The 12,428-nt window shown below is 35.8% G+C and overlaps 1 protein-coding gene across 1 annotated transcript in view; it reads right to left on the reverse strand.

Annotated features, from left to right (window-relative positions):
- NPSR1 (neuropeptide S receptor 1) overlaps positions 1-12,428 on the reverse strand; it is a 135,125-nt gene that overhangs the window by 34,428 nt on the left and 88,269 nt on the right. The window contains 2 exon segments of the mRNA XM_081799679.1: positions 227-320; positions 9,651-9,754. Of these exon segments, the coding sequence (XP_081655805.1) occupies positions 227-320; positions 9,651-9,754 (198 nt within the window).

Here is a 12,428-nt window from a genome sequence, read left to right on the forward strand (position 1 = left end):
CCTAGGAGCTCTTGACCATCCATGGGTACCATCCACATTTTCCTAGGCATCCTGCTTCTCTTTCTACATCTTTTTGGACAATCAGACCCATGAAGTAGAAAAAAAGTAGAGAAGAAGAGAGCGGGAGGAAGAAAACCATTATTAAGAGGATAATATTAGTGAAAACAATCCTACCCTCACCCAAGGATGATTTCTTACAGGATAGCCATTGGTGGAGCCATCTCACCTCCTTGCAGGAACATCATAGGGTAGACAATGGTCTGGTATCTGTCTATGCTGAGGGACACCAGCACATAGGTGGAAGCATAGAGCAGCACAACCTGAAGACAGAAACAAGAGGAGGTGCATGACTTCATAGAAATGAAGGAATGCGTATCATAGAAAGAAGAATGTTTTGTGCTATTTAGAAACCTATGCACTGAACCTAGGGAGGGATGAAGTTTGGGCTAGGGAGAGAAATGACTGACTCCTTATGTCTAGAAGCAGATTGTTGTTCTTGGAATTGGACTTGTCATCGCTAGTGGTGACCAGTGAGAATACTTCTAAGCTCACCCTTCTTCACTCATTCACTTGGCTTCTTGGATACCACATCTCAGGATCATTCTCTCTTGACATCTGCATGGTACATTTGTGTGTAATTGACTTTTAAAGCTAAGCTAATTTTCCCTGCCACAATTGACATTCCAGAATAATTAGAAAGAAGCTTTCATTTGCCATTTATCAGTGTGAGTTGAGAGACAGTGGAAGGCATCTGGTTTCCAGGAGCCCATGTGTGGTTTAAAATCATTTATCACTATCTGCGTTGACAGTCCCAGAGCTCACTTCCTCCTCCACTTCTCTAGCAGAGCTGTTCATTAGGGTCAGTCCTTGGGTCCCCTCTTCCTCCTTCCCACCGCATCTCTTATTAACCTTGACCAGGCCCTTTAATTATCCTAAGTATAGTGTTATTTGTAGAGTTTGCAAAGAAGGAAATTGGGATATAAGAGGTTAACATCTCTTATGTGAAGAGCAAAATCAAAATGTAATTAAGTGAAATATCTCTGAAAGGATGAATAAGGTGGAAAATTTTGGGGTAATGTTGAGCCTCATTTCTACCAAGAGTCCAGACGTATCTCTGTTTTGTAACCTTTGGGCCAGTTCCAGAGCCAGGAAGAGTAAATCAAACACCAAAGTCTAAGGGTGAGTGTCTGAATCTCTTCTAAAATGAAAGAGAAATACCATGACTTTGGTAATAATTTTGTCTGAATTTATACCTTATTGTTCTTTCCCTCACTCAGACAAATAATAATCAACTATATTGTTGTTCTTTATTATTTTTATTTCCAGAACACTACACAAATGCATCCCGGCACTAACATTGTAGAAGGTGCCATAGGGAAGTGGTTTCTGAGGGCTGATTAGAGATTGAAGGTTCTCCTGAGGGATATAAGAAGAGATTCTCCTCTTGCTAAAAAGGTGCTATATGGATGGTGAGAAGAATGATGTCCAAGTTTAACTAAAAAAAATTAGACAACTGTCTTCTTAGAGAAAACTGGGATTTCTAGGGGTGATCCAAGAATTCAGAATTACTACAACTGGCCACACACAGCTCAGGAGGTGGCATTCGAGGAGGATGGGAAAGAAAGCTCCCAAGGGCAGAACTCTGTGGGATGGAATGTCATGGTAAGAAGGTCACAAGAATCTCAGCCATCTTTTGCTGTGTTGAGTGAGGTGGCCGACACAAGTTCAGAATTTGGAGCAAGAGGAAAGTACAAAAAAGAGTGCCTGGAAGAGCAAGCAACATTAACAAAAAGAGATGTATTTTGAGACACAGTCAAAAAGAGTAGTTAATTTCAAGGGTCTTCAAACATCTAGGCAGGGTAAAAAAAAATTAAAGGTTACATAAAAGAAATGCATTTCAAATTGTCATGCCTCTTTTTTACAAAAATAAAATGCCAGAAAACAGCATAAAAACATGTTCAGAGTTTTGAAAGAAAAATTATGATCCAAGAATTTTGTAAATATCACTTCTGTGCCAAGGCACAGAATGATTTTCTTAGATGTATAAGAAAGAAGAAAGCATAACATCACATAATCTCCTGAAAATCTTCGGTGAGGAAATATTTCTGCTGATTGTGCATTGTTTCAAAATTAAGAACTCTAGAAGAGGGACAGGATTGAATAATAACAGCTATGATAAGCAATGAGTCCAAAAAACCCCACAACATGTATACAAAATAACTATGATTATAGTTAGGAAACATTCCAGGGAAAAATCTGGGGAGTTGAGTGAGAGGAGAGAATATAAGGAAAGAATTCATGTCATATATTTCCATTTGGACATTTTAGGCATTTCTTTTGTTTTTTACTTTGATAGAGACATATTAAATTTAAAAATTAAGATAAGCTATGATAGTGAAATAAAAATGGAGAAAAAATAATTTATTAGCTTCTTATGGTAATTGTAACAAACTTTGTGGTTTAAACCAACATAAATTTATTCTCTTACATTTCTAGAGACCAGAAGTCCAAAATCAGTTGTACTAGGTCAAAATCAAGGTGTTGGCAAGACCACCCTCCCTCCACAGGCTCTAGGGGGGATTCCTTCCCTTTCCTCTTTCAGCTTCAGGTGACTGCCAGCATTTTTTGATTTGTGGTCACCCCATCCCATCTTAGGTCTATGGTTACAATGCCTCTTCTGTCTGTCAAATCTCCCTCTGCCTCCCTTTTATAAAGGATACATATGATTACATTTAGACTTATTAAGATATTATCTAATAATCTCCCCATTTCAAGATCTTTAACTTAATTACATCTGTAAAGTCCCTTTTTGCCATATAAGGTAATATACATAAATTTCAGGGATTAGGATTTGGATTTGGGGGGTCATTTTTCAGTCTACCACAATTAATAACCAAATAGAAAGGAAAAAACATGTAAATAGGAAAAAAATTAACCAAAAAGATTAAAATGAGGTGACTTAAATAACACCAAACACTATTTTTCTCAATAAATATAAATGGCTTAAGCTCCTTGACTAAAACAAAGACTATGTACAAAGCCCTTCCCCAAGTCTAACTGCATACTGTGTTGAAAACAAACCTCTAAAACCAAATGATTATCAAAGTTTAAAAATAGAGTGATGGCCAAGGACACACCGAACAACTAAAACCAAATGAAGGCAACTATTACAATATTACTACTAGATAAATTAAATTCAAAGCAAATTGCACTACATGAGACAAAGGGATTCTTTTTATTGATGAAAGATACAATACAGGGGCACCTGGGTGGCTCAGTAGTTAAGCGTCTGCCTTCGGCTCAGGTCATGGTCCCAGTGTCCTGGAACGGAGCCCCCATCAGGCTCCCTGCTCTGCGGGGAGCCTGCTTCTCCCTCTCCCCCTCCCCCTGCTTGTGTTCCCTCTCTCGCTGTGTCTCTCTCTGTCAGATAAATAAATAAATCTTAAAAAATATATGCAATACAAAATGGTGATGGAATATTAATAAACTTATCTGTGACAAGCAACATAATATTAAATATGTATAACTAGAGTGGTCAAAGATTTACAAAGGATAAAACACAATAATACATAGATAGAAAAAAATAAACACACTTTAAAATAATACACATTATTGTAAAATATCTAGGCAACATTTCAAAACTGGTTCTAAACTAAACTACCAAGAAAAAAAAAAATCCCTCAATAGATTCCAAAAATTATACAACTTATATAATTTGCATATTTAAAACAACATGCAATAAAAGCTGAAATTAGTATCATGTTATTTTTTTAAAATACCACTTGGAAATTTAAACACCCTTGTAATTAACTTGAGTCAAGAAGGAAATCAAAGTACAATTATAGTCAATTCATAAATGTCAACAATGAAAATTCTACACATCAACAACATATGGGGTACCATTTGGAGAACAGATGGCAGCTTGAGGACATATGTCTGAATTCTCACTACCCCACCCCTCAATTCTGACAAAAATGACCTAGGAAATATAAAACTAAGGAAAATCTTGCAGAGAAGTGAGACTTGAATGCAGCAAACTTAGGAAATTTTTATTTAGAAAAATACCAGATTGGATCCATGTAAAGGAGGATCCCCGGATTGACTTTAAAAATTAATATACTTTATTTTTTAGAACATTTTAGATTTAGAGAAGAAATAGAGCAGATAGTACAGAGAGGTCCCACCCCCTATCCCCCACTTTTCGCTATTATTAACATCCTTGTTTAGTGTGGTTCATTGGTTAAAACTGATGAACCAATATCAATACATTATTACTAAAGTTTTACACGAAGCTTTACTCTTTGTGTTGTATAATTCTATGGGTTTTTGACAAATGCGTAATGTCATGTATCCACCATTCATACAGAAAAATTTCACTATTCTAAAAATCCTCTGTGCTTTACCTATTCAATCCGTCCAAATCCCTAGCAACCACTGATCTTTTTACTGTCTTCATCGTTTCCCTTTTCCAGAACGTCATATAGTTGTAATCTTACTCATGTAGCCTTTTCAGACTGACTTCTTTAACTTAGCAAAATGCATGTAAGATTCCTCTGTGACTTTTCCTGGCTACATAGCTAATGTTGTTTTATTGCTGAATAATATTCCATGACATGGAAGTACCAAAGTTCTTTTTTTTGTTGTTTTTGTTTTTGTTTAATCCATTCAGATTTTGAGGAACATCCTGCTTCTAATTTTTGACAATTCTGAATGAAATCACTATAAACATTCTTGTGCAAGTTTTTGTGTAAATGAGTTGTCAGCTCAATTGGTTATATACGTAGGAGCATAATTGCTATATTGTATGATAAGAGTATGTTCAATTTTATAAGAAACTGCCAAAATATCTTCCAAAATGGCTGTACCATTTTGCACTCCTACAAACAGCATTAGCATTTCGCATCATCAGTTTTTTGGATTGTAGTCATTCTAATAGGTATGTTAGTGCTATCTCATTGTTGTTCTAATTTGCAATTCCCTAATGCCATATAATGGTGAGCTTCTTTTCATATGCTTGTTTGTTATCTTTCTATCTTCTTTGGAAAAGTGTCTGTTCAGATCTTTTGCTCATTTTTAAGTGGGTTGAATTTTATGAGATCCTTGTATATTTTGGATAAAAATCTTTTATCAGGTATGTGTTTTGCAAACATTTTTTCCCATTCTGTGCCTTGTCTTTTCTGTCTCTTAACAGTGTCTTATGCAGAGAAGTTTTACATTTTCATAAAGTCCAACTTTTCATTTTTTTCTTTCATGGATTGTGCTTTTGATGTTATATCTAAAAAGTCATTGAGAAACGCAAAGTCCCTGATTCTCTCCTATGTTATCTTCTAGTAGTTTTATAGCTATGTATATTTCATTCAAGCCTATGATCCATACTGAGTTAGTTTTTGTGAAAGGTGTGAGTCAGATCATCATTATTATTATTTTATGTGGATATCAATGACTCCAGCAGTATTTCTTGGAGAGGCTATCTTTTCTCCATTGAATTATCTTTGCTCCTTTGTCAAAGATCAGTTGACTTTTAGTGTGCATTTCTTTCTGGGTCTCTATTCAGTTCCACTGGTCTATTTGCTGATTCTTTTGCCAATATGCTGTCTTGATTCAGCTGTAGCTTTATAGTAAGTCTGGAAATCAGATATCACTCTTCCAACTGTGTTCTTCTTCAGTATTGTATTGGCTATTCTGTGTTTTTTGCCTGTCCACATAAACTTTAGAGTTTGTCTATATCTATAAAATAACTTGGTGGGATTTTGATTGGGATTGCTTTGAATTTATAAGTTGCTTTGAGCAGAATTGACATTTTAACAATAGTGTATCTTCCTATCTGTGAACATAGAATATCTATCTATTTATTTAGATATTCTTTGATTTCTTCCAATGAAGTTTTCCTCATACTGATCTTGCACATATTTTGCTAGGTTTATACCTAAGTCTTTCATATTTTTCATGCTAACATAAATGGTTATTGCATTTTTAATTTTAAATTCAAATTGTTCATTGCTAGAATATAAAAGCACAATTGTATTCTTCAACCTCATTATTTTTATTTTCACTTAATAAGCCCACAGATTTTCTGTGTTTTGTTTTGTTTTGGTTTTTCTGTCTATTCTTTCTGATTGTCTACATAGATAAGCTTGTCATCTGTGAACAAAGATATTTCATCTTTCCCAATCTGTATACATTTTATTTCCTTGTTTTGTCCTGTTGAGTTAGTTGGAACTTCCAGTATGATGCTGAATAAGAGTAGTGAGAGGGAATATCCTTGCCTTGTTCCCAATCTTAGGAAAGAAGCATTCAGTCTCTCACCATTAAGTATGAGGTTAGCGATAGCTTTTTGTAGATGTTCTTTACCAAGTTGGGGAAATTTCCCTTTATGAAAAGTTTACTGAGACTTTTTAACATAAATGGATATTGGATTTTATCAAATGCTTTTTCTGTATCTATTGAAATGATCATATAAATTTTCTTCTTTACGTTTTTGATTTAATGGATTACTTTGATTTTTGAATGTTGAATCAGCCTTGCATACCTGGAATGAATTCCACTTGGTCATGGTATATAATTTTTTTAATGAGTATTTTGGTTCAATTTACTAATATTTGTTGATAATTTTTGGATCTATGTTCATGAGAGATATTGGTCTATAGTTTTCCTTTCCTGTAATGCCTTTGTCTGGTTTTGGTGTTAGGATAATGTTGGATGCACAGAATGACTTAGGAAATGTTCCCTTTGCTTCTATGTTTTAGAAAAATTAGAAACTTATTAGTAGGGGCATCTGGGTGCCACAGTAGGTTATGCATCTTCCTTTGGCTCAGGTCATGATCCTGAGTTCCTAGGATCGAGCCCCACATCAGGCTTTCTGCTCGGCAGGGAGTCTGCTTCTCTCTCTCTCTCTTTGCCCCTCCTCCCCCCCATTCATGTGCTCTCTCACTCTCTCTCTCATAAATAAGTGAAATCTGAAAAAAAGAAACTTACTAGTATAATTTCTTCTTAAATATTTGGTAGAATTCACCAGTAAACCCATCTGGGCCTGGTGCTTTCTTTCTTAGATTATGAATTATTAATTCAATCTGTTTAATAGATATAGGTCTATTCAGATCATCCATTTTTCCTTGTGTGAGTTTTGTCAGATTGTGTCTTTCAAGGATTTGGTCCATTTCCAGTAAGTTATCAAACTTGTAGGAATATAGTTCATAATATCCCTTTATTATTCATTTAATATCCATGGGATCAGTAGTAATGACCCCTCTTTCATTTTTGATATTAGTAATTTGTGTCATCCCTCTTCTCTTCTTGTTTAGCCTGTCAAGAAGTTTATCAGTTTTATTATCTCTTTGAAGAACCAGTTTACAGTTTCATTGATTTTCACTAATGAATTACTGTTTTCATTTTAGTGATTTGTTCTAATTTTTATCATTTAAGACATCCTGCTTGCTTTAGGTTTACATTGGTCTGCTTTCTCTAGTTTCCTAAGGTGGAAGGTTAGATTATTAATTTTAATTAATTTAATTTATTTTTAATAATTTTTAAATTTAAATTAATTTAATAATTAATTTTAATTAATTTTAAATCTTTTTTATTTTCTAATACAAGAATTTAAATGCTATGTTTCTTCAAAAGCACTGTTTTTAATGTCCTACAAATTATGATAAATTATTTTTTCATTTTTTTCTTTGACCCACCTGTTACTTAGAAATGTGTTGTTTAGTCTCCAAAAATACTGAGATTGGCCAGCTAGCCTTCTGTTATACATTTTTAGTTTAATTCTAGTTTGGTCTGAGAGCATAATTTGTGCTATTTCTACTCTTTTACATTGTTAAGGTGTGTTTTATGGTCCAGTATGTAATTTCTCTTGGTGAATGTTCTCTGTGAATTTGATAAGAATAAGTGTTCTGCTTTGTTGGATGAAGTGTTGTATAAATGCCAATTAGGTCAATTTGATTGATAGTTTAGTTTACTTCAACTGATAGCTATTTATTTCAACCATATACCCACTTCTAACACTAAGTACTGGCATAATTTATTTCTCAGCAATTACTAGAATAAGTAATTGATAATGTTTATCTAAAAGGAAACAAAATTTTTAATAAGAAATTAAAATAAGTTTTAAAAAATTACCCCTGAGAAAATACCAGTTCCAGATAGTAATCAGGGCTCTTTCACATCGACTAAACTTTCAAGATTATGTTCAGATCACAAAAGATTTTTAATTTTAACTATTCTCTACCCATTTTCTGAAGATGGAGTCACTCCATTTTCAAGGTCTGAAAATGATAGAACAAATGAAAATCATAGATTGAATATAGATGCAAAGATTCTATAAAAATCTACTAACAAATGGAATCTTGTAGGAGAAGGTTTTCCAAAATTGCATTGTGCATCTATAAAACTACAATAATTTAGACCTGGAGTATGGGCATAAGAATAGAAATATATTAATGGAAAATAATTTTAAGAGCTCAGAAACAGCACATCAATCCTAACACCAGTTATAAAACAGTTCCTTCTTTCTATACTTAGTTGATGTGCCTTAATCCATATTATGTACATATATGAGGTATTAATAATACAATATATATATGGGACATATGTAATATTTTACACCATATATTTTATATATATGTATATATATTTGCATTTATAATTTTTACATCAAAGCATATTCAACAGGCAAAGTGTCAATGTCTTTAATCTAAAAATAGATATTAACAATAACTGAGAAAAAACAAGTATCCCAGATATAAAAAAAAATTGAAAAAGGGTAATAGGCAATTTAAAGAAGAAGAAATTCAAATGCCAGTAGATATTTTTAAAAGTCCAATTTAGGTGGTAATACAAGAAATACAAGTTAAAACAACCAGAGACAATACCTATTTTCTAACAATCTGTCAACGTTTTTCAAAAAGAACAGTAGCCAGTGTTGTGTTAGTTTGAGGGGGGGGAAAAGGCAAAAAAAAAAAAAAAAAAAAGAATTGACAAATTTCCTGGAGATTGTTTAGACAGTGCTATATATGCTCTTAATGTTTGTATCCCACCAAAATTCACATGTTGGAATCCTAATGCCCAATGTGATGGTGTTAGGAGGTGAGGCCTTTGGGAGGTGATTAAGTTATGAGAGTGGAGCCCTCATGAATGAGATTAGTGTCCTTATAAAAGAGGCCTGACAGAGCTCCCCAGCTCCTTCTGCCATGGGAGGGTATAATTTGAAGTCTACAACCTGGAAGAAGGTCCTCCGTCTGACAATTTCTGGCACACTGTTCTGGAACTTCCAGCCTCCAGAACTGTGAGAAATAAATGTTTGTTGTTTCTAAGCCACCTACTCTGTGATATTTTTGTTACAGCAGCCTGAATGGAACAAGACAGCCAGAATAGGTCAAAGGCCTTCACACTGACCCCAAAATTTTACTTAATGCTTGAAATGTGAACATTTATATTCTTACTAATGTTATTTTTGTTTTATTTATATATTTATTATTTTAGCAAAAAAACAAAATAAAAAATCTTACAAATTATGCTTGTCCTTCCAACTAGAAGGAAGCAAGCAGTTTGTTGTGTAGAAGTGCTGGGTTCTATATTACTTTCCTTATGAAGAATCCAAGACCTAGTTTTGGTGTCAGTTTGTCTCATCATGTATGTAAGGTGCGACATACCTGCAAATAGCGGACCACTCGGCAAACGAGATCAGGTGCCAGAAAGTCTCCAGGGAATCGCCAAATGATGTCTGTCAAGATGTTAATCAGACCTGTGAAAGAGTCTAACAAAAACACACAAGTGTTAATTTTAGTATCTTTCGAATTTCCAGGCTTGCCACAGTAGAAATGAATTCCTGGGGAGATTTTTTTTCCCCCTGATTTATCAGGTGACCATTAAGGAAAAGTAAGCCAAGGCAGGAGTCCATTGACTTTTATTATTGGAGCTTGTTACCAGTCAGATAGAGCCACTTTGGAAGGATTTTGGTAATGACTGCAATGATTTTGGTAATCATACAGTTGACATTTTAAGTCACAGAAGAGGAATTTTAAGGGGGTTTAGATCCCTATCCAAACAAGGACTGTTTGAGGATCAATAAGGGCAAAATTGAGAAAAGGAAAATATTTATCTTCAAGAAATTCCTCAAAATCCCCCTTTTTGTATCGTTATTTTACAATGTGGACCTCTTGTTACCTCTCTACCATCAACAACTTCCCTCCACCCCCACCCCAGTTTCCTTTTCTTTCTTCACCTTTCCCCTTTCAATATCTGTCTCTGGAAAAAGTCAAGTGCATGATCTATCAGTTTAATCAAGTTAGTTGGTTAAACTACAGAGGAACTGAGGCCAAGATTCGAGACCAAGGTCAGAGACTTTATGCTCCTGTGGTTATCTTTACTCATTTCTATAGTTACAGATTGTAAGCTGTGCAAATGTCTACATCAGAAATGGTAAAATATACTATATGTCTTGAAGCTCCCTCTCACCTTTCCATGACCAATATCACTAATTGATCATGTGATTCAGAATCTTTCTCAAAATAGTGCTGGAGGGATTCTCTGCTGATTGTTGGATAGGGCTGGGACTTAAAACAGGAAAAATAAGAATTCATTGACTTAGGGTCACTTTCTTAGAACATGGGATATAACACTCTGTCAAGGACCCAAGAGACAAGGCAAACTCATTGATAGGGTGGCTCTTAGAAGTCTGGAGGAAGTGTTGGTCCTTCCTAGGCAAGGAAATGGCTGAGTTGCCCTGACAGACAGTGGAAAAAAAGAATAAAAAGACCAAAGGAAGTGGGCATGTTGTAATGGATATATTATGTGAAGCCAGAAGACCCACCAGGGAATTATATTCCATGGAAGGGCTCAGAAGACACATCATTCATGAAGAATGTACTGGTGAGAGGAACACCAGCATTACAAAGAAGCTCAGGGGTGGCTTCCTACTGTAAGCCAGAGTGGATGGTAGGAGAGGTGGTCATAGAGCCAGGTCTTGTAGAATTATAGTAAGTATACACTGTAATAGTTCTCCTAGTCCTTCCCCAAAGGGACCTATGGTCATTTATTTGAGTGACAGTACACTGGGGAAAGAAGAATATACAGACATTTTGAGGACTATTAGACACAGGGTCTATGTTGACATGATACTTGGCTACCTGAAATGTCATTATGGCCCCACTACAAGAGTGGAATCTTATGGGACCAGGTAACAAATAGAATTCTAGTTGAAGTAGAATGGTTCGCTAGATCTGCAGACCTTTCATTGTTTATTTCCCCAGTCCCTGGGTATTTAGTTTGTATTGACATACTTGGCAGTTGGAATAACTCCATATTGGGCTCCTCATAATAGTGGCAGACAGTAAGACTACTCATTTGCACAACATGATGAATTACCCCTTATCATGGTCAATCTAGCTATTGTTGTATTTGACTGTCTTGGAATTACCAACAATGGAGACCAACACTGAGCCCCAATATAACACTATTCCCTAAGACCAACTCGCTACCTTGTGAAAAGTTGACTGCATTGGGTTCCTTCAATACTGCAAAGGCCAGCTGTCCATCTTCCCAGTGTATACCTATTCTGGGTATGAGCTTGCCTTCCCTGACCTCTGAGTTGTAGTCAACACCATTCACCAATCTCCAGAGGATTTCTGATTGCTCAACTGGAATGGAATGCCACACAACATAATATCTGATCAGGAGACCCACGTCCTAGTGAAGGGGATATAGCCTTGAACCACTGATCATAGAATCCTCTGTTTATATCACATAGTGTACCACCCAGCAGCAGCTGTCTTCTTGGAGCACTGGGATGGACTACTAAAGGCACAGATAAGGGTCCAAATTAATGGCACTCTGAAAGGATGGAATGCCATCCTTCAAAATGCTGCATATGCATAAAATCAGAGCTTTCTTTATGGTGCTGTGTTCACTAATAGGAGGTAGACATACCTCTGAGAACCAAGGGGTAGAGACAGGAATGGCCTCACTAGACATCACTCCCAAAGGAGTCCTGGGACACTTTGTGCACCATTCTGCTCTGCAGCCTGGAGGGCCTGGTTCCAAAAGGAAGTACAAACCTGCCAAGGGACATAGCAAGGGTCCCTTTGAACTAAAAGTGATGACTGCCACAAGGACTCCTTTGTCCAGGGACTAGCATTCGAGAAGAGAAGTCACCACTGTGGCCAAAGTCATTGGCTGTGATCAGCAGATGGCGGTAGAGCTGGGTTTATACAATGAAGAAAGAGAAGAGTATGGGTAGGACACAGGCAATTTACTTCTCAAGTTATGATTGATGGCAGTAAAGAGTGAATGAGGCTAGGGATGCTGGGCATACTGCCCCAGACCCTCAATGAAGAGTTGTGCAGATTATTCAGGCTCTCGGGTGCCCTGTCCTTCTGCGGTGGGAGGGTGATGGGGGTTGAAACTGAGTCTTTATTCTTTTTTTTTTTTTT

Source organism: Leptonychotes weddellii, chromosome 12, assembly GCF_054177405.1.
Source record: "Leptonychotes weddellii isolate Sample4059 chromosome 12, ASM5417740v2, whole genome shotgun sequence".
Lineage (NCBI taxonomy): Eukaryota > Metazoa > Chordata > Mammalia > Carnivora > Phocidae > Leptonychotes > Leptonychotes weddellii.